The sequence below is a fragment of the Pieris rapae genome, chromosome 15 (genome assembly GCF_905147795.1).
Source record: "Pieris rapae chromosome 15, ilPieRapa1.1, whole genome shotgun sequence".
Lineage (NCBI taxonomy): Eukaryota > Metazoa > Arthropoda > Insecta > Lepidoptera > Pieridae > Pieris > Pieris rapae.
The window spans coordinates 8,527,974-8,555,221 of NC_059523.1; the positions used below are offsets into that span (position 1 = coordinate 8,527,974).

The following is a 27,248-nucleotide window of genomic DNA, read 5'->3' on the forward strand; positions in this document are numbered from 1 at the left end:
GTACCAACAAACATTGTGGGACTAATATAATTTGTGAGTACATCTAGCTATCTCTATGTCTTCATTTATTAGACATGAATCAGGATTCTTAAAATTGTAATGACCTCTATAAATAGCTGGCTCAAATCAATAACGTGCTAGTACCTCATCCCTAGAAAATTGAGATAAATTGAAAATTGAAGAAAATTAATATTGTAATTACTTTTTTCAATGTTACTGACGAGCGCAAGCCATGTTGTTTACAGTGGTTATTGATTTTGCACGCCTGTACATAGTTCATATCTTTTTGCACCCACGTAGATTGTAGGAGGAAAATTTTCAAAGACTACACAATAGTCGATTGTGTACATTTTAATAGGTAACATTTTAGGAACCTGTAGGTATTTTTTGTACACTCCTTGTCCAGATTTAAAACGAAATCTTTAGCTAGCTTTAATTAAAAAAAATTACCTAATAAAATTACTAAACGTTAAAGACATTTTTTATTCTTATTAATTGCGAGATATTTCCTTTCCGAGTAATTTCCGAACTTATTTTTATAATTCGTTGAACACGTGATCGTTGATCAGGGATTCCAGGATTGCGGGCTGAAAATAAAAATCCAAAAACTGCGCAACGTTGAGCACGTGAGCTATTAGTTTGTATTTCAATTAATTTTGCAAGGTTTCCATTATTACTATATTTGTGAAAAATACTTTAATTAATATCCAAACCAGCTTCCTAAATTTTCAAAGAAAATTTGGCGCTCAATTCGCGAAATCCGAAAATTTTATTTTTCAATTATTTATTTTAAAAAAAATATGCTGTCAGAATTCATTGCTCCTTTATTTGGTAAAATTATTAAATATTTTATTAAGTTCATTATTTTACATTACTACTATAATATATTCTCTATAGACTTCTGAAGAAAATTAAAACTACGCCACGGATATCGGCTAGCAATTACGTACGCTCAGCTGGCGGCCGCCAATCACATTTCACATCGTACCGAGCCGTCGTAGAGGCTGCCCGTGCGCGATATCGTTAAAAATTGACACGTCTCGCTAATCGCGTACACGCGAAAACTATCACTTTCGCCACAGTTCAAAAGCAATTTCAACTATGATACAGTGATTAAAACATCCAGGACCACGTCACAACGGCTCTTCAAGGTAAGTTATTAAATTTACCTACGTGTCAGTGAAAGGGAAAATTACAATAAGAAACGGCTACATACAACTTTGAATTGTAATTTCCAAAATCTTTTTTTTTCACCAAGAATTTGCGATTGTATATTCAGTAAAACTTACGTGTACAACGTGGATATAAAATAAAGCTTTTTCTAGTTACAGTATTTTAAAATATGAATTCATCAATCAAATCAATGTTCATATATAATTACTAATGCCGAAGTAAATTCCTAGTACTTTATTGTCCTTATACGATCCGTCATTAGAACATTAAGTAGGTATACTAATGAAACCTGTTTTAAAATTTTATTCTGGCACTATCACCTCAATAGGTCAGGTAAAGTTTTAGTAGTTCTAATCTAATGTTCTATCAGTCTTGCTCAATGGTGGGTTCACGTCATGGGTAACACGGTCAGTTTACATTAAAAAGAGATTTAAAATAAGGATATTTTCTAGTAATATCAATTTAAAATGTGTTATACAAAAAGAACGTGTCAAATACCATCGAAGCTTTCAATACTTATTTTGGACAAAATATATAGTTTAAATACATACAATAGTATAGGTAATGCAAATTACACGTAGCAAACAAACTTGTGATAACGATAATAATGACACTTATCGATTTATTTAAAGCTTGTCGTAAATTACAGTAATAATTATCTTTTGACATAAAATAATTATATGCATAGTATTCTGTTATTTAATACCTTAAATTTTTTACATTACCGCGCAAAGGCATAGATATGTAATAACTGTCATTGAGTATATGAGCAGTGTTATTCTAACGTCGCTTCACTGACGTCGTTCAAATTATACAGCGGAGATATTTTAATGTAGATAATGTGACGGAACCGTCAAGACTCACCAAAAAACGACATATTATGTCAGAAAAGAGACAATAAAATATAAAGACGTGGTAATGTAAAACGCAAGTCGAGACTTTGCGTTTCGTTCCATTTTATTGGGAATAACTTTAGTCCTATGCTCACAAATGACATGACGCACCAATTTTATTGTGTCAGTTCATCCAACCACAATTAACCAGACGGTTTCTTCTTTCGTTTTTTACATTCTCAGCCCCTGATAAATTTCTTTTATAAGGAAGTCCTTTTAAAATAAAATTATCAAAGAAACTAATGCAAATAAAGACTGTCACGCTATTGGTTTAAATAATTAGTTTATATTACGTATTTAGGTTTTAAGTCTATATTTAAAAAGATCACAGACTATTTAACTTTTCAGCTAACGTTCAAGAATTTACATAAAATATAATCTGTGCAAAATATAGCTTTATATCCTAGACTTAATTTTTAGCCTAGATTGCTTTACAAGTTTGGTCAACGCGTATAAAAAGGTTATCAAAGACATTGTAAATTAATGTAATGCGATAATAACGTTACAGCAAAATTGTGTACAGATTGCAACAAAATAAGTGTTTTATTATTAACTATATTATCACGAGTATGGCCGAAATATATTATTGAAAAATTATAAAAAAACAGCAAGCTACATTCCAAACAACTGAATCTTTAAGGACACAGTTATTTGACAATTACATAAAAATGCCTGCCACTGTCTTTTTCTTCAAGGTACAAGACATACTAGAAATTTGTTTTAAGTGTCTATGGAAAAAAATTATAAGATATTTGTAGTGAAAACTAATAATATTTTACACACTTGTTTATTTACTTTTCGTCCTTATCCTGGCCGTGTTAGTGCAGATTGAAATAAATAAAGACTCGCATAGAATCTATGATTATTTCTTTGAATTAATATAATTTATTCATTCATAAGAAAACCTTTTGGTTTTATTGTTTCTCCTCATTGCAGCTGAGGTAAATCATACACGTATATAAGATTTGAGATAAATTTTAATTGCAGCACACAAAAGCGCGATGCTCAGGAAGTCTATGTCCAAAATCATTTTTTGATGACGTACAAGAGTGGGCGATATTACTTTAAAGTGTATCTTTAACGTGACTTTTGCTGTGTAATACTTATACATTAATATCATGGCGCAGCAGAGATAGTCTTCTCGTCAAAAATGCTATTCTCAATGTTGAGTTCTTTGGCTATTGAAAGTGTATATACGAAGCTCGCATATTTGTATGCCAAAAGATGTATATTTTTGCATATAATATAATAAAATAATCTTAATATAATATAAAGCACATCAAATAGGGTCTAAGATAAACCTGGATTATATAAAGAAACAAATATCAATGAAACAAAAAAAATATTATATAGATTGACACATAACATAAAAAATCGGATTTATTAGAAAATACCATCAATAAAACGGGTAAGGAAGCATTGAGAAAGGCTTAGTATAAGCCGTATCTCAATCCGACCTGTATCTTCATCATAGTACAATACAAATTGAAAGTAAATCTAGAACTACACGAAGTCGTCTAACATACGATTGATAGGTACGCACTTGTCTTACAACTTTCATGCCCAGGTCGTCGTATTTCCTTATATACAGAATAATCAAAATATTTGAAGATCATTTAAAAAGCTGGCATTTACTTCACAATCTGTCGATTCGAACATCGTTTTATAGTTCGAAAGATGGAATATTGAAATTCTAGATATAATACCTAACCTATATTAGAACGTCGTCACTATCACTAAATAGTATAAAACAAAGTCGCTTTCTCTGTCCCTATGTCCCTTTGTATGCTTAAATATTTGAAACTACGCAACGGATTTTGATGCGTTTTAAAATAGATAGAGTGATTCAAGAGGAAGGTTTATATGTATAATAACATCCATTAAATAGTGGAGAAGTACTGTTATTTTTGAGGTTTCTAATGTGATGTCGTAAATAATTACATTTATTTCGCTTACATTGCAAACGCAGGCTGAACCCTACGAGTTTTATCAAAATAATGTACTAAGTATTGTACAATATTGAAAAGGTCTACAGAAAAGTCCGTGATGGTATATGTCAATATGGTATATGTCGCGTATATTATCGGAGTTTTCCAGCGACGGAAATAACAATACATAATAAAAACCTGCTTTTCATCAGCATTGCACCCGTGCGAAGCTGGGGCGGGTCACTAGTTATATTATAAATTGCCTCGTAATATGTATTTAAAAAGAATTTAATTTATTATCGTAACATAAATTATTACTATTATAACAACAGACCTTCATAAGCGAACATAATAAGAAATTACATCAATTGTTTAATGTTTAATCAGATGAAAATTTTATTACGAGAAATATAACAATTACAGTACATACATTAATTAAAAAACACGTCGAAGATGCATGCTTCTACAATATCACGTATTTCGTGCTCGCTATAAATCACGTTTTGCGAAATATTGTTTGGGATTAGATGGTTTATGAAGTTATGTATTATTGCACTTATAAACATCATAATGGCTACGTTGATTGTTCTATTTTTTACATCTTGACGAAAGGTAGCAGCCTTCCGTCGAATTAAAAAAAAAGTGTAAAAGAGAAAAAAAATGCTTGAAAAAAAATCTAAATCATTTATTTATGTACACAATACAATGTACACTTGTGAACGACAAAAAGGAAATTTATATGAAATGCTTCTAATTCTATGTTTACTGTTAGTTTTCAAATCAAGGGCGTGGAACGGAAGAGAAAAACTGGCAATAAACTCTCCGCCACTCTTTTTAATCGGCATGTTTTTTGTTTTACACAATGTTTGCAAGGAGCTGCAACCATTACACCCTGTTCCACATGACATCTTAAGTAACTAATAATAGTAAAATAAATTGAAAACAAAGACTTGTCCTCTATCAGCAGGAGGGCGTGGTGGTCGGCAGCACGTACTTACATTCCCGTGGGAACGACACGATAAAGCAGGTTGAGGTAGCAGAATCTCTGGATTACCACCGTACACACTTCAACCCTCGTATTATTTAAACAATTTAAACCTAGAATTAATCAAACTGGAATAGTCGATAGATGGCATCGTCTAGTCATACAAAAAATATCGACGTTGAAATTTGTCTACTTCAGGTCCTATTTAGGGAAACACTCTTTTCTTGAAGAATTCTTATTCCATCATATCTTTATGCATAGATTTACACAAATTCTGCACGGAGTTATTTGAATAACATACGCACTGTTGCTACATTGCATTGTCAAAATATTTTTCCAATACGCAAGAAAATATATAATTTAATCGTTTATCTTTTAAGAAAACGATAACGTATATGTTATTGAATTATGAAGAATTGGGACAAAATAACGCAATTTTCTTCAAGGTCTCATTTACTCTAACTTTATTTATTTATTCACACTTAATTGCATTAAAATCACAAATTATTGTATTATTTGTGTTTTTTTTAATTAATTTAATTTAAAAAAAAATTACATTAAAATTATAAGAGATGTAACGGCCGGGTAACAAGCGACCTCTTCCAGGCATCCCTAGTAAGAGAAAAACTACTACTTAATCTAAATTAATAAATTAAACCATACCATAATACCTTGTGGTATTGAAGTAAAGCCTTGGATACAATGACTTCCATTGCCAAAAGAGTGCAATATTCCAGCCATTTCGGAGCCAACAGGTATTCCTATAAACGAAATGGGATGGGACGGGCTTTGGCATGGGATGCTACGCGTGGACACGTTATCACCTTCCTTGTACAAGCAAAAGAGCTGGGGCAGCCACAAATAGGCGGAAATTTAAAAATCGGATCGGAAAGATTCTTTCCTCCGATTTTGTCCCCGTGGAGTAGAGACTCTTGGGCCGTGGGGTTTAAGTACACAAGCGCCAATTAAAGATTTAAATTGGTGTCTGGTATTGGTGACCCCAAAGCGGGTGCTTCTCTCGATCAACGAATAAGTATCACAATACAGCGAGAAAAAGCTGTCAGCGATAAAGGTCTGACACAGGGAAAAAAATTTTAAATTCGTTTTAAATTTCTTTTTATCAATTTCTAATTAATTTTGTAATGTTACTTATCTGAAACTAAAAGCATGGAGCAATCCAGCTAAACACACACAAGTTTACCAGTGACTGAACAACTTGATATTGTTAAATGAAATTATGGAAATCAACACAGGAACGCTAGTTCTAGTAATTTAATGTTACGTATGAGATAATTACAAGTATAATAAATTGCTACAGTAATATCCAAACTGTAATAAAACGTAATTCATTTCGTTCACACATTACCCTGCTATATGTATTGTTCTGTGGTATTTAGAAGTAACAATACTGTCCTACAATATTTTGCAAGTGGACTAAGGCAAGGTGAAAGTATTGGGCCGCTATAGCGAAGGCCGCCATGCGTATAGTGCCTTATGACGTCACGTTTAAAGCTTCAAGTTTGTAGCAGTTATATTAAATTATAGGTATGTATTTAAGGCAAGAATTCGTCATACCAGGCCAGTATGAATGCAATTTTTAGGTTACGTTTGTATGGTCTTCATTTAGGGGAATCAAGATTTCTTGGTTTGACCTTTAGGAGGTACATTTCTTACTTCCTTTCTTCAAATATCTTAAATGTACGCATGTTGCGTGATAATGGACCGGTCATGTTATCGTCTCTATACAACAATAAATGTTATTCTACTGTGAGATGTATTTATTAAGGTGCTAAGTCCATTGAATTGAATGTTACATTTGCTAATAATTTGATAGAAGAAGTAATTTTATTTATGGGACATGTAACGCCATCGAGACTGAGCAAAGCCGGATCTACTTAACCATTGAACAAAAGAGCTATATCGCCAGCTCAGGATGTTTTTTCCAGAATTTTTGTGAATTTTAATTTGCCAATGTTATAGGCGGCTGATGTAGTGTCATATCCTAAAAAAGTATGGGGAAACAGCAAATTTTCTTCTATCATATCTCCATCCATAAAGGCTGAAGGTCTGTATAACTAAACAAAAAGTCACAATATTTATAATTAAAAAGAAAGTTTCAGCACACAAAACCCTCAATTTTATTTATTAAATTGAAAATAATATTCACAATTTTCAATACGTCTACGTCACTTGGCAAACTATGTAGCACAACGAAAACAATAGAATTAGGAAGAATAAACTGCAGACCGTTCTGATATAATTTCTTCATGAAATATGAAGAAAAAAGTTATTAAGCAAAATAGGAATTTATTTTACTTTTTACTTAAAACTTTTTGAATTTTGGATTAATGATAAAAAGTCACATAGACATAATTGTATGCATTTTACTGCGATTTACTGCAAAATGTTTTTTTTTTTACAAATTTTATGTACGATGGATAGTTAAGGAGATATAGCCAAAAACGTGTTTTCACCCCTTTTTTCCAAGATGGCGGCCGAGGGACAAGGGCGCCAACCCCACAAACTTGAGCTTAAGCTTGTATTGACCCCTCCCCCTACATGTCGTATAAATTGCATCCTGTATCAAATATTCAGTTGGGCCCTCAAAATGTAACATTTCTGACGAATGGACTATACGTATTAATTTAATCAATTAAAGTGTCAAGAAAACTTTTGAATGTAGGAAAATCGTTTTCAAGTGATACATATTAATCATAGTATATTATTTTTAAATATTTGAGAAGATAAATTATAAGCGAGCGACCTCGACGATTACCATTATGGACCACGATTTGAAATGTCACCGAAATGTCAGCACCTGGTTTACTTAAATCAACTTGAATTCCCTGTGTTCAGATTAAAAATCAATTGTTTTGTTACTAGTCTAACTTTTTGGTCTATGAAAAATAAATATATAAAGAGGTTTCATTCGTTTCAAAATATTTATTTAGTCAAGCGATTTTAGACGTGACCCAAAGAGTATAAAAGTTCATAATTAAGAAAATAATCTCATAGTAACTTATCATCGATTTGAAAAAAAAATGTGTTATTCTCCGACGGAGTGATACTCATGATTTGGTGGATTCCTCCAAATTCTTCCTTTGTCTTTCATCTTGGCTACTATTTTCCAATCTTTCCCCGCTATCTCTTATTTCTTCCTTACTTAAAGTCGAGTTTAATAATTTGTAGAATGCACGAGATTTAAAAACTTTTATATTTAGAATATTAATTTGACTGTCCTTTGGTCCTCTATAGAAAAAATGAAGCGATGACCCATAGCGATTATGACTTGCTGATTTATTTGAGAGAGAAGACTAGTATCGAATCGAATACGAATACGTATCGAATAATGTAAAGCCTAATTAATGTGGATAAACCGAGTTCAGAACTGTGATATTCTGGAAGTTTTAAGGTAGGATTAATAGTGGAGATTTCCCGCTAATTCTGACCCAATATAATAGTACAGTTTCTGTGTACCATATAAGTACTATTACGCCTAAAATATGCCAGAGGAGACAGTCATGATCAATCTAAAGCATACGAAGGAGTCAATGACGTGCATGCAATATTAAGTGCATTATTTTTATTCAGTTCAAGTTGAAAATTTAGTTTCTACTACAAAAACAATGCGCATTTAAAACAGATAGCACCTGTATACACTTATGACGTGAATACACATGTCTTTTTTGAAAAAAACAAAATTATTACGAATTACTTGAATTTACTGCTTTCATTTGTTTAGTTAAAATTTACTATTATTGCCTTCAGTGATTTACTTGATATAATACATATAAGTAGAAGTAACTTTGGTTGTTGAAGCACACTTCATCTTTGAAGCCACAGAAAGCCTCAGAATAAGATCGGAATAGATTATAGAGTATTGAATGAAGGCATTACAACGTTGCACATTTTTCTTATAGAACAGGGGGCTCATATGGTGATACTCGATGCCAGAGGACTCGTGATTGAGTTGCCGGATTTTCTAGAATTGGTATTTTCTTTTTGTGAAGGACGATTGGTTTTGACAAATTGGTTAGGAAATACTTCAGTTCAGTTCAGTTCAGTTCAGCAGCTAGAACGATAGACGTCGTGGTGATACGGGTTAATATCGGGTGATACATGGGTAAACAATCAAACTTCAAATATTTTAGATATATTATTGTGCCAAAGTGGCGTTGGTTGTAAAACAAAAAAAAAATACAAAATTTGCTTAAAACCCACCCTGTGTTTTCAGTCAAAATAAACATCTTGAAAAGAAATGTGTTTATTTATGAAGATAACAAATTTGGAACACTGTTACAAATAAAACTCAAAATGTCGACAAGATTCGGATGCAATTACTAATTAGCGTGCCTTAAATACATACATAATTGATCAATTCAATCGGATTACGACGTAATTATGCTGCAAAATTATTGCAGAACATTGTTAGCTTACTTTGCTTTCAATGCTTAGTGGTTTAAAAAGTACGCGCCGTTTACTTAACAATGTGTAATTGTAATTCCATAAATCATCACGGACTAAGGGACATATTACTGCGGGTTTTTGAAGTGAAACTTCTTTAAAATAAAAAAATACGTTTATTTTGGAACATAAGATCATCTAGGTATCACTTATTCCACGTCAATCAATTCGAACCTGTAGGCATCCCTACTCATCGGCAAAGACAGAGGGTGTAGGCCGAGAGAAAAAGCCGGCGTAAAAAACTCTCGGTACTCTTTTAAAAAAGAAAATCATCAAACAATATTTAAAACATATATATTAAATTAATTAGCCGCATGAGAGTAAAATTATTACGGATGAAACGTCATGAAGATGCAGCGTCTTTGTCGAAGAAAAGGGAGAAGCTATTGAGATCGATTGAGAGAGAGTGAGGAAGGGAGATCGAGAAAAAATACACGCTATTGGTTGATGTATTCGTTTAGTAGTTACATAGAACTTTATATGGCAAATTCTGTCGCATAACATCTTGTGCAGTAAACGCAGATTTTTTAACTTATTTCTAGTATCACTAGCACGTATACAGTGTGTTAATATAAATATACAAATACATGGAGTGAACACTGAACATATACTGGAAGACCTATTGGGGCTTTTACCTTAATAATAATTAATTTACAAAGAAGTTTCACTCCTGACATGTTTAACGCACCGTGCGTTTTTTAACTTTAAAGACTTCACGACTCCCGGGTAATGTGTTTAAAAATTACTTTGAATGCGCATGTTATTAGTAGATACGTAAATGGTTAACTCAATACTAAGTTTAATGTACTCAGTATACATAATAGAAAAATCACTTTCAAATTTATTTACGGTAAGATTGCTTGGTTTTAGTGAAAGTAACTTGTAATAGTTCGCTCTATTTAATTACTTCGAATAGGATTTTAAAAGAAAACAATGTTATATTATTCAATGTAGATTAAATTACATTTATTTAACCGGTATTGCGACGCCTAATTAAAAATTAAAAAAATAATACAGGTTATCGTCAAATTTTAATGGAAATTGTCACGTGATAAAGCGTGAGGTAATGTCAGTCTTAGATGTGGTTCGATAGCGGGTTAAAAAAAAATGGAAATAGTCATAACTTTATGCCAGTTTCAAGTAAAAGATAGGGGAACTAAACGCGATAAAAAATAAACACATTAGAAAACCAAAGGGATACTTAAGCTAGTTAAAAGCATAATATTCACATAAATCTTAATATTATTATTGATTATGAAAGAAGATAAAACATTATAATACAATAAAAAAAGGATAAAGTAAAAGGCAGCAGATTTTAGCCGGAAACGGAACATGTAGTAATTGTAAGGATGATAGCGGGTTATGGCTGCCGCAAAATACTTTTGTATATACAGACTCCTTTGTTCGCTATTGTCAAAACTTATATATGTATATTCTACGTCGATAATCATGTAATCAGCCAGTCCAACCAGTTATTATTAAATATTTTTTAATAATATGCAATGAATTTGTCTGTTGACCTACATTATCAAGAAATACAAGCCCGTTATAATCAATGTTAAGTTGTATCTCCCACCCAGATTGGAATCACAATGTTCAATTATTGATATCACAAATCAACCGTATAAACTGTAAGGTACACCTAGGGTAAACATTCAAAGAGAAATAAAACGTCGTGGTCTCCAGGCGAATTTGGCCAAACTAAATACGGCTACACTCAATGAATGCTGGCATATGAGAAATAAATAATATAGACATTACAACTATTGTTTTTCTTAATTGACGATAACCGATTCTGTGTGCATACGGGCAAATGGCCCCCTCATTGTCCTTCATTTTTCTTTATTGTTCACCAATCTCGTCCAGGTCTTTCCAGCCATTGCCATCATTTCATCGGCTCACCTTTTAATTTGCTTACCTCCATTCCTTTTATGGCCTCTTGGTTGCCATAGTGTAACAATTTTGTTCCATTTATATGGTCCTCTTATAGTATGTCCTTATTAGCGAAGATATTATAGGGCAGACACGAGATAACATTGTCAAAACTATAAGTTTTCTAAGACCAGAGATTGTGCATTTAGAGGTATCTTAAGAAGGCATCTTACCCGAATATATCTTTAAATTTCATTTGAACCTCTCCCGAATCCGTAGATTGTAGAATATTTCTAGTCTAAGTCATAATTTCACAATGTATGGATAAAGTGCCAAATAGCTATGCAACACATAAATTATTCGAAAGATAAAAGTTCCAAATATGACACTTCAAATTTCATGACGTATAGCGCTATCTGACAGTCGTGAAACGCAAAAATACTATTTATCCTACCAATAAGTAATAAATAGCTTATTTGGAACTTAACCGGACGTTGTGAAACAGGCCCTAAGTGTCGTACGTCGCCGATACGTCGCACAATTCTTGATACCTGACTCTGATTTTAAAATTTGTTTAAGTATAAAACCAATCATTTTCCAAATACGTGCAAAACCATAAGCTTACATTATTCATATTTATTCAAGCGAAAGCAAATGTATTGTGAAGGGGCGTCAGTCTGTTATAAGCAATTGACAAGTGGCGCCGTGTGGACGCAGCCATTGTTCGTTGCCTAGCAACCTGGACGCCTGTCTGCCTTATTTTCCCGCCTTCATTATCTATTATCGTCTAAATTGACACGTTAGTGCTGTTAAGTAATTAATATCCCGCTGTGTTCGCGTTAACCTAAGACCAGTATATGTCGGGAATCAGTTACAGTTAAATGCCTTATTTATCTTTTATTTATATGCCGTTTTCCCGCGCGGTAAAACATAGATCTGTCAATCTATGTCTATATTACCCAAGATTTTTTTTTACTGAGTGTCAAAATTGATTTTATAAAGACAGAGATTTTAGAAAATGACTTTCTATAAAGATACTGGCAAAACTAAACCATATTTTATAATAATAGTAGTAGTAACTTGTAATTTGTTCCTGGCAACAAAAAAAACTATTATAATTTTTACACTTCACATCTCAATTTAAAAATAGGTTGATATCAATAAAATCTTATTAAGTATTGAAATTTATTAATATCATTATAACCTGGTGTGTTAATAAATGAAATATTAAATTAAATACGCACGTTATAATGCTAGTTTAGACACGGTTCTCCTATTGACATTATTTATTATTATTAGGTATTACGCTCTTATGAGAGTAGAAGTTAGTAACAAAATGTGGTTTATTATCGGTAATTATATAATTACAAATACCAATGCATAATTAATGAATTCTAGTAATCTTTACCGCAAGATATACTTGATGTTTATTAAAAATACCAAGTATTTTTTAATTATTTTAGCTTTTTTAATTATTTCGACGTAACTAAACCCAAAAATATAATGTATATAACTGATTTACACTGTGGTTCTGTACACAAACTGCTCCTACTTCTGAGTTTAATTCCCTGGCGAAAAACTTTTTTCAAATTGACACTTGCCTCAAATATTATTAAATTGAGCCAGAAATAAGCCTATTCGTTAACATGCATTTAAAGAGGTCGACGTCACGATACGAAATTTAATTTAACCGCCGCCCATAAACGCTAGCATTGGCAGAAGGTTCGCAAATGCGTTGCCGATCTTTTATAAATTGGTACGTGTTTTTTAACCTTCTAGGATGCTTGAAGGAATCATGTACTTAAGTGGGCATCTGCTTCGACATAGTTGTGAGGCGCGCGTGCCTTATAAAACGCGGACGCAAACAGTTGTGGAGCGAGGTGATACGGTTGGAATTTCGTATGCCTTGACGTCCGATGATGAAACAAAAAAAAACAAAAAAAAAAATGTTCTTATAAATTCCACTAACTAAATAAAGAATGTAAATATTTTTTTCTTCATAATTTTTTAGAACCCAATATGCCCCAATGGGCGAGCAGTGAGGGCGGAGGGACTGACGTGGCGTCTCCTAACCAAATGGTTAACTACGATCAATCAGAGTGTTACGATGACAAAGCTGAAGATGCTGATAAAATTGAACAGACTGGTGGTAAGATTAATAATCTACTTTCTTTACCATTTATGAGGTCCTTTAGTAGTTTTGTAGACTTCCATAGCTATACTTAATATTAGAACAGTTAAAATTTGTGAGGTTTAGGGGGTGGCAATCTCTCTCAATTTTAAAGATTCTTTTAAGAAGACACAAAAATAAAACAGGACTTTTTTTTTCAAGAAATTTGATTTGCAAGGTAAGTCGGAGAACAAAAGGGAAACATTAATAACAGTTAGGCAAGACGGTACTTCACTCCGGGCCACCGATTGCACCTGTACAAAGCGCAAATTCCCTAATACCAACTCCTTCCACTTGACCGTATTCAACGAAGAGCAGTTGAAATGGTCGTTGTAAGGTCGAAAAGTTGTAAGGTTTGATAATGCCTACAAAAAATTCAGTGATGGCATATGTCTAAATGTTATCATATCAAAATAAGCCCTTCGCGGCTTCTGTCTTGCTGCTATAAACTCTGGTATAGATATATGTATATTTTTTCAACGTTTAGGTCAGTAGTATATAACGTGGCTTGCTACGTATATTGTGTCTCTGTATTAATTATCGCCTCAATCGAAGCGACACGATAATGAATTATTATAAAACACATTATGCGTGCAAATCTAGCGAATATGACGATATTGATAAGAGCATGACGAAAGCCCGTAGCATTATAATCGATTAGTCTACATCGGTCTTACGCAAATCGTTGCCAGCGTCACGTAACAAAAATCGTGCTGTTTTAAATTAATAGTAACATTGATGATTATTGTCTATTGCTCACACGATCAAAAATAGTATCTGTGTATTCTATGGAGAAGTTTTATAGATTATAAACACAGTATAGCTAATTAGTGCAGCTTATTTTTGTGATTAGTCTAATATATTATTAGATGTAAAATAAACAATCCATAAAAATGCTAGGGATGCTGAAGATAATGGCGTAGGAAACAGATGGGCTGTAAATTTTTTTATAAATATATTCTTATCTAATAAAAGTAAAGCGGATTAAAGAGAAAACCCATTAATAATACTTTTTGAATTTAATTAGCAATATATGTAGCGATAGGTATTACCTAACGGCCTAAAAATGTGGATTGAAGGTATTTTAACGATTCGATTTTAGAACGTTTAAATTTGTTAGGTCACTTCGTATTTTTTAAGCATTATTGTTTTTATTAAAATTACTATCTGCACTCGCGAACTGTGATTTGCGCTGAATTCTTGGTACTATATGTAACATTCTCCTATAGAAACTGTTGGATATTTCGGAATAAAGCCTAATTTCTTAAATATTATATAAAAACTTCTTCAGCATTGTTTTGCTAATTTTATAAGTAAATTTTTAAAGTTTAATTTATTCCTAGACGACTTAGGTTTAAATTTTAATCATTTTAAAAACATAATAGAACTTGCACTTGAGAAAAAATATTAAACAGTAAAAATATATTATAAACTAGCAGACCACTTTGTGGAACCAGCTGCCCACTGAAGTATTTCCGAAGCAATTCGACTTAGGGTCCTTCAAGAAGAGAGCGTACCAATTCATAAAAGGCCGGCAACGCACTCGCGAGCCCTCTGGCATTGAGAGTGTCCATGGGCGGCATCACTTAACATCAGATGAGCCCTGTTCTATAAAAAAGACTTGGCCAAGCGTTGCTGGTTAAGGTTTTTGTTATATTACATAGTAGTAAAACATACTCGTACTACATATAGTTTAGAAGATATAAAAAAAAATTCTAGATTTCTACGACAGCGGAAGCAGTGATGAGGTACGGCGAGTGAGTCGTCGACGAACAGCTGCTAGTTCCTCTTCGTCTGGCGGTTCCACTGGTCCAGGCCGTCGAAGGAGATGCGGGATCTCAGCGAGGGAAAGAAATCTACGAAGATTGGAGAGCAACGAACGCGAACGCATGCGCATGCATTCACTGAATCGAGCGTTTGAGGTAATGTTACCTTGATGATTTCACGTTGTTATTATTGGCACCTTTCGATACGATTAAGTTTTATAGAACGTCCTTTCACGTGCAAGTTTCTTACTATGGAATAGATAAATGAACTTACCAGAGTTTGAGTCACCGATTTTACTCTCATTCCTGGGGTCACAAGGTCGATACCTAGCTGGGCTTTCTGTCTATGTATAAAAAATATATAAAATTCGCGCGAACGGTAATGATAAACCTCATAAACTGGCTTGCCTTAGACCCATAGACCCAAAAAGTCGACGGCCTCCACCAGGCACAGGTTGCTGAACCTTCTCGCCTGTTAGATTTACAATAATCATTAAACAGGGGGTCTAGTCAAGACAGCGTAACAGTAGTGTATGTAGAAAGTCAACTCACCGTCGACCAACCAACTGTCGATACTAGCTGTCATTTTCATATAAATTTAGTTTTCGACTTTCTACATACACTACTGTTAAGCCGTCTTGACTAGACCCCCATATACAGAAATCTGTGACCCAGATCTAAAAAGGTTGAAGCGCCAATGATTTATTTTGCAAAAACAATACAAGCCTAGCAAGGTTTATGGTATTTTTACTGTTTAAGCTTAACGCGGCTAAGCCACTATAATTAATTGATATAATGTATTTGATTTCAGGATCTCCGCCGTGTCATACCGCATGTGAAAAAGGACAATCGAAGTTTATCAAAGATAGAAACTTTAACTCTTGCCAAAAACTATGTTAAAGCTCTCACGAATGCTATTTGCACGATGAGAGGGGAAGATCCTCGTTACCAGTGAGTATTTTTCAACGATATGCCAACTGAGCTTTAAACAATATTTAGGTTATTCTTTGTGTGTAAGACTGACAGCTCCAGGGCCCTTCATTCCTTCATTATTTTATCAGATTTCATCAATTATATATTCTGTATTCTGTTTAAGATAAATAATGTCAGCGCCCAAAAGGCGGACATCATAAACAATAGTCGTCACTCGTAAGATTTTGAATCTGCATCATTGTTTAATTTTATTTCAGATTTAACAACGAAGATGAAAATGTAGAGCCTGTGTTTGTTATATCCAAAGACCAGGAACAAAATAACAATGTGTCAAGTGATGGAGATATAGACGATTCACCAAATATTTGTCTTTGACGATATACTCGCGTTTTGCAGTAGGCCATACTAGGCCGAGATTGCCACAATCTGTGGTTCGATGAAATAGATCAGCGGAATAAGATCTACAATTGACTGGCTATGTTTGGACACCGATAAAGAACAAAATATACAATTGTAACAACGTTTTAAATGTCCTAGTCTTGTAATTTTATGTACTAGAGCCCCACGATATATTTTGTGTAAATTTTAAGAATGGTATTTCTAAATAAAAATTACTTTGCAATTATAAAATTGAAAAAAGATTGGATAGCATAAAATCCGAGAAATACAGTTCAATATTCAATACACAAGTTGTTAGACGTGTCGCAAAAATTGAGACGTTCATGGCTACAATTGGGCTCGAAAGTAAAAAGGCCCCAGACAAATCATTTTGCGCCAGGCGTGACATGCTTAGCATCATAAACTGCATAAGACAGGCTTTCTATTCACGGCAAGTAACTATTATTTTTACGTTCAGGTTCAGAAAATGGTATTAATAAACATTCATAGTTTATTTTACATGTTTCATGTGTAGTTTTGGATTTACGCGCACAAAAAGCAGCAGTTGGCAGCAAAGGTTACTCAATCAGTAAAATGAAATTGTGACTAGCTTACTTATATTTTGGCGGTATCTTTATCACGCGATTTATCATTTATATTGATTCTATTTTTCGTTATTTACGTTTATGTTACTCTTGTATCTGATCCTGGATTAGGAAATATTAAACAATTTCTTGGACCTCCGAGTCCTTCACTCTTTAATCTTTTTAAAAACATTTTACTACTATTTAAAAAAGTGGAAAACTTTTTTCGCAAAAGTAATGTCAAAACCAAGAATATTTTTACTATTCACATACAACCTGTTGGTGACTTCATTCTCTCTCTAGCTGTGGTTGTAATAATTGGTACTTAATGGTGTACAAAGTACCCCGCTTTTGCACCTCATCCGTCTCAGTTCGATCTCTCCTAAGGTGCCAATTACATATTAAGATTATTTTTATATGTATTCTAGCACGTTTTTAAATATATATATACTTATTTTTGTGTTTTATTAGAGTTTTATATGAGAATGTTATCATTTGTAATTTTATTATTTATAAAGAAATTTTATAAAATGTATCTACGAAGGTATTTTAATATTGTTGAGAAATTGTTTTACGAAAATTATATGTATAGTAATGGTAGTTTTTATTATAAAATTTTAAATAATATATTTGTATGTTTTATGAAAATAAAACTATTTTGAAATCTCAATTAAAAGTTACCAGAAGCCTGTGTTACCTAAATGTTTAGTTCTAAGTCCAAATTATGGAATTGTAAACCTTAGTGATTAAGTATTATAACTTAAATTACATTATTGCTTTGTATCCAAAAATATCACAAAAGGCAGTACCTATCCTGAAAATTTGTTTGGACATTGTGAACAGATTTATAATGGTATTACAATTATATTAAGGTATGAGTATGTACCACAGACTTTCAGAATTAAGTCTGTTACTTATGTGTAATATTAAAAAATACAATTATTATGCGAAGCAAGACTTACGAGTTTAATTAAACAAAAACACCACAACCTCAACCTCATATTCTAGACTCTAATCCATAAAGAACTAATAAAATAATACAATAAAATAAATTTCACCTTTTACAGTAAAGGAACTCATAACTAACAGATATGAGACTTGAGACTTATGATTATAAAGTTTTCACTTTATAAAATTATTTTTCTAATCACACATTAATTTTTCAGAAGTTATTAAGCACAATAGTCTATAGTCCCCAGAAAATATGATTAAGTTTCTTATTTCTGTATAGGAATCTCTCTTTGTATAGGAATCAATTAGTCATTAGCTCAAGCTCATGCTTTGAACTGTGACCATTTTCATATAAATGGCGTTAGTGGGTCACGCCTGTTATGATGCAAAAATACTTTTCAGATATAAGATACAAGCTTAAATATCTTCCACAATTTGTCTGTAGTTTAATTGTCATTAATAATTAAAACTGCATTTGGTTGATTTTATTTACTGCTTCCTTTGACGGTGTATCATATTTTCTAGGGACTATAGTGTTTATTAACTTGTGAAATATTTGTTATTAATGATTTCCTACACTAAAAAAGGTGACAAATATAACCTAAATTCAATATATTGAATTCTCTATAGTGGAATAACTTCCACTGTGGAAAAATCGTTATCAATTAATAACAAGTTTGATATCATAGAGAGAGGTAAGTGTAATAAAATGTCAACCCTCATTCCTTCAGATCAATTTAAATTTTTATGTTGACTGTTGACACTTGTCTATTGACATTAGATATGTTTAAAATTGAAAAATATTTACAATTTTGTGATGTCTAGTTCCCCAACTGAAGACTTAAAATAATTTAATTAATATGTAGAACCATTTCTTTAAAGATCCAATATGGACATTAAGGATGTGTTAGCCTGTCCCAGCAAAGTTTGTAGAATTTGTTTTTGTGAAGCTCGAGCTCAAATACCACTAAATAGTCAATCCGTTGGTGATACTCGAACTGTGTGTGAGCTATTGTCATTTCTTGTCGATGTTAATATAGACATCGACTGCAGAAACCCGCTGCAAATATGTGTAGAGTGTTTCTCGATTCTAAACAAGGCTGTGCAGTTAAAAGAAAGATGTATCTTGTCAGAGAAAATACTAAAAGAAGCTTTTCAAGATTTAAAACCAGGCAAAGATTCAGTATCGACATCACAAGATACTTCTACTATAGATTCAAAAACACTCCTTTATCCTTTAGATTCAGAATATGATTCATTTAACCATAATCTAGATAAGATATCAATTGATGATTTTGATTCAAAGGAACTGGTCCATACAGAAATTGTGGGCTTATCTAAGACTGAAACACAAATAGATATTAAAGAAGAATTAAATGTTGATACTGATTTCAACAACTGTGAAAGTGAAAGTCTTGAAAATCATACCATGTTAGATTCAGATTTTTATATAATAAGTAATTTTAAAAATAATATTTTAACATGTGAATGTAACTTAAAATTTACATGTGAAAATGAGTATAAAAGTCATTCAGAACAATGTAAAAAACCAAAATTACTAGTTAAATCAGATGAGAATCTATGTTGCAAAAAGTGTAATATACAATTGCCTGATCAGAAATCATATACTGAACATACTAAACATCATAATGTAAAGTTAAAAAAAACTCAAGGTCCCAAACGTTTGTTTAAATGTAATAAATGTATGAGAAAGTTTACTCATGAGTCTTCACTTCATACGCATTTGTTAAAACATGAAGGTGTTCAGATGAAGTTTACTTGCAAAAGTTGTAAGAGAGAGTTCAAACATCAAGCTCATTTAGATAATCATATACTCTTAGTTCATACAAGGGATAGGGGCTACAGTTGTGATTGCTGTGATAAAAACTTTACCACTCTAGAAGCCTTGCATGTCCATAAAGAGGTGCACAAAGTTGAAAAGAAGCATCAATGTCATATCTGCAATAAATCTTTTATAATGATGTCATCTTTGACTGATCATTTAAGGACACATACTGGAGAGAAGCCATTTTTGTGTTCCACTTGTGGAAAGGGATTCTCACAAAAGACAAATTTAGAGCAACATATAAGGAGACATTTAGGGTTGAAGCCATTTGAATGTGATAATTGTGATAAAAGGTAAAATAATATCTGTAAGTTTCACTAATAATTTTTATTTGCTATTAAATCTTAAAAAAATATTTTAGCTATAAGCAAGCAAGTGTATAATTTTTATGCCTCCTATTTAGATAATTTTTTTCCTGCAACAGAATCTACATTAGAATAACAGCTGTATCGTCATTGCATTACTTAATATAGACTAGGTACTAAGTATTTTCCAAAATAATAAAATAATTTTGCAAGTTTCTGATTTCTAAATAAAAAAAAACTTAGTTACTTTGAATTTCAGATTTGTATCAAAAGGTGAACTCACAGCACATTTACGAAAACATAGTGGTGCACATCCATTTGTCTGTGATGACTGTGGTAACGGTTTTACCACTTCAAGCTCTCTAGTCAAACATCGGCGGACACATACAGGGGAACGGCCATTCTCATGTGATATGTGTAACATGAAGTTTGCTGCTTCAGGAACACTGAAAAATCATAGGCGTACTCATACTGGAGAGAAACCTTACAAATGCTCTTTATGTGATAAAGCATTTGTGCAAAAGCAAGATTTAACAGCTCATGTAAGATGCCATACTGGTGAAAGGCCATATGTGTGTTCAAATTGTGGACAGGCATTCCGTAAAGCCTCTGGTCTTAAGGTTCACTTAAAAATACATGGGAAGGAAGGTGATTTACTACAAGGGATTCATGTGTAATCAAGTATTGTTTTCAGTATTATAAGCACTCTAATAAGTTATACATTATTCTGTATTTAATATTGGCAGCTATTTTCTTTACATTATTTATAAGTACTTCAGTTTAAGAAGATAATAAAAAACTCACTTGGAGTCAAACATTGATAAAAACAAACCCACCAAAAGTTGTGAAAACATAATACTTTTACTTATTTTGAATAATTAATAATATATCTTAAATAAGTTTAATAATAATATTTGTTTTAGGAACAAGAAATTAAAATGTATCATTGTATTGTTTCAATTGCATTGCCATAACGAACAAAAACAATTGAAAATTTTATTTAAAAAATTATACATAAATCATTTTCTATAAGACTATAAATTATAGAAATATCAATTTTGGAATAACACTTATCTATTTAGTACAAATGCAGTATTAATAAAATTAATGAACCCACAGGTACAATATAAACTTAAAGCCCGTTTAAGAATGATACATTATATTAAGTAACAATATGGAATTTTACTTTGACAACTTAGCAAATTATGAAAATATTGAGGGAACAAGTGAGTATATAAATTAGTCGTTACTTTCAGTCAGGGCATGATCATAAAATTCCGTATTGTTTTACTTAAATTTCAATACAATATTTTATAAATTGTGCCTGTATAAACCTATTGTACTTGTGTGAAACAGCCTACATCTGTACCTATGAAAATATATCCATCTCTTTTGTATGCCTATTATTATATAAGGAATAAAATGCACGAATATAAAAACTGTTTAAGAGTATAATCCTTAATGGCATGTACTTTCATTGTACTATTTTAGGTGCAAAAATACTCATTTTATTTAAAGACTTTAAATTTGTTGATAAATCAGTATTCGCCAAATACTTAAATAAATCCAATATATTTTACTTTTCATTTTTGTCTTATCCCAACTGAAACGAACTACCTACTGATATTTCAGTATACTACATATATATACATATATATTGTAACAATAATACTTATTCTATGATATCATTTCCTAAAACTATTTTAACTCTATATTACAGTAGAAACATTTTAAAATAATACATTCAGAATTGCATAAATGATATTTAGGTTCTTTCTCATCATTTCGTCTCACTTGCCTTCATATTCAAGTCCACAAATAGTTTTGATGGTTCACAAGCTATTCTAATATTTATTAAGAATATACCAATGGTAATAGATCTTAAGTCTAACTTGGCCATTTTAATAGAGAGGGCATCAAGTATGCAACTATATTTAAAGTAAAAATTGTCTAAAAACGAGTATCACAAATTATCTCGCAGGATTGAGTAAGTTTAATAATTTAAGTTAAGTAATTTTAATTAGTGCGTTCACAATGTGGTTTTGCAAAAATATGGAATACCAGATCCCAAAGTAATATTTGCTTTGTATTAAGGTGTTTTTATATGAAAAATTACATCTTTTTGACAGATGACAATTTACAATAAAGAGTAATTGAAGGTAGGATTAGTTGATTAGTATCCTGCGAGTACGCTACCAAGTGCGAATTTTTGGAATAGAATTATTACTAGAATTTTGGCATGTCTATATTATTATTCTTAAATCTACTTAAGCGGGGTATTAGCCGGTCAAGATGAAATCTACATACAAAAAATTGCTTTAAACGTATCTTCATTATTTATCTTGAATACCTAAATATATTTCCGCTCTCTATTGTCTATACACAACTAAAGACTATTCGTACTTGATGCGTATGTAATCGAGAGTATATTTGCTTATTGCCAATTCACTCTCATATTTTCGAAATAATGTTTAAAATAGAAACTAACAAAAAATTAACTGAATAATTTTATGAAATTATAAATACCATTCTGTTGCAAATAGCTTAAATTTCGTCAATTAAACAGATAACAGTTTAAAGTCACCAACTCTTAAACTACATAATCACAATACACATCACACTATCTCGCTCTAACGATGTTTGGCATACATAAGAGCGAGATAGCAACACTTATCACTCATACTTGGTACAATTTCTATCACATTTCACCTGTACACATCGTAGCGATTTTACAACACTCATTTTTATGATACAGGTAACTCATAGTCCAGGTCGAAAACTCGGATCGTTCTCAAAGTTCACAATCCATGTAGTTTAAGAGTACCACTAGGCTAACACAGCCTTAAAATTTTATGAAATTTTTGGCATATATGCCTATTAATATATATGTATATTTCATGATTTAAATACATTATTTAGGATTGTTTGCAATTCCAATGTATCATTCGATATATTCGACTTGGACTAAGAGTGCTAATATCTGTTTTTCTACTTTAGAGCAATTTACAATATTCGCATAATTTCTATTAAATTTATTACGAAACAAACAGAGACGCCAGGAAAATATTAAACAAAATCGTTATTACGACTATTTAATTTAACAATATTAAATTTAAAAAAATATTTAGAAAACCCAGCTACGATGCACATTCAAATTTATTGTACGAAACTTACAATGTCACGCCGCTTACTCAGTGGTATCGGCGTCTCGCTCTGACTATAGCTTGTGTGAAAGAGATGGCTTGTCCTTACGTCCGCTGCCTGAAGTATTATGAACTGGCGCAGACCAATCGGCCAAAACTGGTGACGGCCGGTAAAATTTAGTTGACGTCCGGTTAAATATAGGCAACAACTCATTTGCTTCGTTTGTAAGTGCCTGAAAAAAATAATTGTTAAAATATGTACATTGAATTGTGAAACGAAAAATATGATATAATGTCTCAAATGATATTATTTTCAAATTATCTAAATAGAAAACAAATGACTGCTGAGAAGAAAAGGCTCTGTAATTTTGCATTCATTGTATAAATAATAAACTTGTATGTCGAATTCTATCATATAATATATTATGTAATATATATAATATATTCTAAACCATCCAAAACACTGTTCTTTTTTCAGAACTATTGCAGAGAAATATTGCAGTATTTTGCTGCAAAGCGATCATTCCGGCCATACGGATGGGACACAAAAAATTCCCTGCACATACTAAAAATATTGCCAAGTATTGCTTAGTCTAGCTGTAAATACTGGCTGATATCCAGCCACACCTTTTTTTTTTAATTATAAATATTTTCTACATAATTCCCCGACTATGTAGTCGTCGGAGGTATTAAATAGCTTACATAAATGGTATTGGTAACTCCGATGATAAAACACTACTACCTATTTCTTTTAACTACTTTTTCTATAACCATTACATCCCAAAAAGATGCCTCTTAATTTGATGTTGAACATCATTTCCTTTAAATTCGTCTCCTTTACTTTTATGTCCATAGCTTGCTCAGTGTTAAAAAAAAGTATACCTTCAAATATATTACGGCATCGGTCCCGTACCCCTCGCACGAGACAAGAACCAGATCGCCATGGAAGTATCGAGCGTACAAGCGCGATATCGGTAGTCCGTAGCCATAACCTGTGTACATAAAATTAATTATATCTCATGAAGCAAAACTTATACAATTTATGGAAGTGAAATATCCAAAATTTTCATCAGTTTAAGTCCCCTTGGCTTCAGTAGTCAGTAAGTGTTGTTTATCTAGTAAGTATACAGGATGTCCCAAGACTATAGGATCATGAGAAAGTACCTTAAATATCGTAAAATATAGTGAAACCTATTGTGGATACATCCAATGTGTTTATTTTTAACTTTATTTTTATTGTATCTGTTTTGTTTTCAAATAAATAAATAAATAAAAAGGCTATTTTGCTAAAAAGTACTGCATTCAATGTTTTGTCTAAAAAATTACTTGTCTAATCTGTGAGAACCGACTCAAATGTTAAAAAATGTTGTTTATGCCACTCGAAAGAATGGATAAAAAATAATAATCTTTTTAAGTAACATAGTTATTAGAAAGGAACGTGTAATTAATCACTTTAATCGATTAAAACATACATGAAACTGCCGAAGTCAATTAAGTATTTTTTTTGGATATCAATTAATAAAGTGTTCAAAATGGATAACATTCTCTGACGCTCTCGCTCTCTCTTATCTGACGCTCTCGCTCTCTCTTATCTGACGCTCTCGCTCTCTCTCATCTGACACAAGGGTGTTCTTTTTCACATTCGTTTCCCAGACTATACAAGTAATTTTTGAAAAACATTGAATGCAGTACTTTTTAAAAGAAAATAGTCTTCTCTCAGCAAAATGTCGTATCTACGATATTTAAGGTAATTTCACCTGACGTCCCATAGTCTTGGGAAACCCTGTATATACAAATGGTTGAATTTTTATTTAATTACCTGCCAGTGGAACATTATGTGAATCAGACTTAGATGGCTGTGGCGCTGTACTGTACATGTATTTGAAGAGAAGATCAGTCACGCTTCGAGGAATGCCACCACCTCGGTCAGACAACTAAAAAATATAAAAAAATAAAAATCATATATGTATATGTAAGCTCCATGTAACATCTCTCGATTTAACGGCAAATTCTCTATAACGTCTAAATCAATTGACTATGGTTGGTTTAGCTTGTCTACCATACAATGATACACTCTACATAGCTTCACACACACTATAAATAAATCAATAATGACAACAATTGATTAATAAAAAGGACCTTTTAAGTTGCTAAAATTAATAAAGACTAAATTAGTAAAGCTGTGTACATTTTTTTGTCGTTTTATTATGCTAACCCGCAATAAACTCCACTGCACCATGCATGCCGATCATGTTTTTGTTTACAAATTGGGATTGCTTGCACATGTACTGTTTTTGACCATGACTAGTAAACATGGCTAGTAAAAGAAAATCACTGTGTATTGACGAAAAAGTTTTACTAATACGCGCAATAAAAACGGGAGAGAAGATAACTTATGTTGTTAAATTTACTTCTGATTTGATTTTTCTTCTCTCCATTTAACGACACCTCTCTATAACGCCATAAAATGCACCGCCCTTCAGTGTCGTTATATACAGTTTACACTGTATATTGTTGCGTCTGTAAACAGTATATGGCGTCTTTTTAAACAAAGTGTTCTTCATAATGCCTTGCCAATTAGGGATTAATATCACCATTATTCTACGTTAATAAAGGATTTATGTCGTGCTGAAAAAACTAAATAAATCTATATATTTATCATATATCAACGGTTAGGATTTATTAAAATTTTTGGCATCCCACTAGGTGGACTCATTTTCCGCAATTAGACTCAAATTTGGCCTATTTTGCGTAAAAAAAATTATAATAATTAATTTAGAAAACTAATTTAGCCAGCCTAGCTCCTTCCAGAAGCACAGAAGTCTTCACGGCTTCTACTATTTTTTTTTATTTGTTCAAAAAAAATCATTTACTAGACGATATATACCTTCAGTGAAATATCCTCACGCCCTTGAATAATATTTAGCGTAACAGGCGGTGGGTTGCTTTCATGAAGCTCCATGACAGCCCTCATAGCGTTCTTAAAAAGCTCGAACAGCATATGATACAGGTGAGACGGCACGTATACTATCGGTAGCGGCCTATCACTCGGAACTGAAATATAATATTTAAAAAAATACTTTGATTAGAGCAGTCGCTAATGTGTGTGCATCGACTTAATATAATAAATTCTTTCATTAACAAAATAACTCCTATATTAAATATTATTACCACCGCCCATGTACACTCTTAATGCTAGAGGGCTCGCGAGTGCGTTGCCGGCTTTTTATTTATATTTCAATAGGTGAAGCAACTATCTTCAGTTAGCCCTCAGATCTTGATCATCATAGTAAGATTGATATAGACTTAAATTTCTTAAGGTTTGATTAAAATCTAATTACCCCCATTTTGTAACAGCTCCAGATCAGGCGACGCCAAATAATACCTATCGCAGAGGAATCTTGCATTTTCATAGGCATCCCGCACAACCGCGGCCACATCACACGCCGGGTCTATAGACCCGATGTGCCGGCCACCGTTCCCGATGCCGTTCACAGATTCCTGCTTGGCGCCTATTTGCTCCCCAAAGAGAAGGGCTGGAATTTAATTATTTATTTATTTATTAACACTTCGTTGCATTACATAAAAGAAAAAAATTGAACATAATTTAATGAAAAGCAAATGGCGGCCTTATTGCTTTCGAGCGATTTCTTCCAGGCAACCACTGTGAGTAAAGGAAAACAATGTATTAAATTACATAGGGTAGGCAAGAAGTGCAAAGCAAAAAAAACATACTTAACAGGAACAAAATAAAAATAAACTAAACTGATACAGGATACATAAAAAAAAATATTTTTAAAAGGTTATATTAACTTTCATTTTATTCACCAGAGTTCATCATTATTTTTGATTGGTGA

At 32.2% G+C, this 27,248-nt stretch overlaps 3 protein-coding genes across 3 annotated transcripts in view; 2 read left to right on the forward strand and 1 right to left on the reverse strand.

Moving 5' to 3' along the window:
* Positions 1–970: 970 nt before the first annotated feature.
* Positions 971–18,103, forward strand: LOC110999957 (class A basic helix-loop-helix protein 15). Its single transcript, XM_022269251.2, has 5 exons — positions 971–1,151; positions 13,327–13,464; positions 15,205–15,407; positions 16,063–16,202; positions 16,442–18,103. The coding sequence occupies exons 2-5, from the start codon at positions 13,335–13,337 to the stop codon at positions 16,557–16,559; spliced, it is 591 nt and encodes a 196-aa protein (XP_022124943.2). The 5' UTR covers positions 971–1,151; positions 13,327–13,334; the 3' UTR covers positions 16,560–18,103.
* Positions 18,104–18,870: 767 nt separating this feature from the next.
* LOC110999945 (gastrula zinc finger protein XlCGF57.1) lies at positions 18,871–21,733 on the forward strand. The gene is made up of 2 exons (XM_022269239.2): positions 18,871–20,236; positions 20,508–21,733. Exons 1-2 carry the CDS (start codon positions 18,987–18,989, stop codon positions 20,923–20,925), a joined length of 1,668 nt encoding a protein of 555 aa, XP_022124931.2. The 5' UTR covers positions 18,871–18,986; the 3' UTR covers positions 20,926–21,733.
* A 107-nt stretch (positions 21,734–21,840) lies between these two features.
* LOC110999946 (pyruvate dehydrogenase (acetyl-transferring) kinase, mitochondrial) overlaps positions 21,841–27,248 on the reverse strand; it is a 30,089-nt gene continuing 24,681 nt past the window's right edge. The window contains exons 5-9 of the mRNA XM_022269240.2: positions 26,733–26,927; positions 26,279–26,445; positions 25,211–25,325; positions 24,274–24,383; positions 21,841–23,624 (exon numbers count right to left, since the gene is read on the reverse strand). Coding sequence (XP_022124932.1) covers positions 23,466–23,624; positions 24,274–24,383; positions 25,211–25,325; positions 26,279–26,445; positions 26,733–26,927 — 746 coding nt within the window. The 3' untranslated portion in view covers positions 21,841–23,465. The remainder of the gene's footprint in view (positions 23,625–24,273; positions 24,384–25,210; positions 25,326–26,278; positions 26,446–26,732; positions 26,928–27,248) is intronic.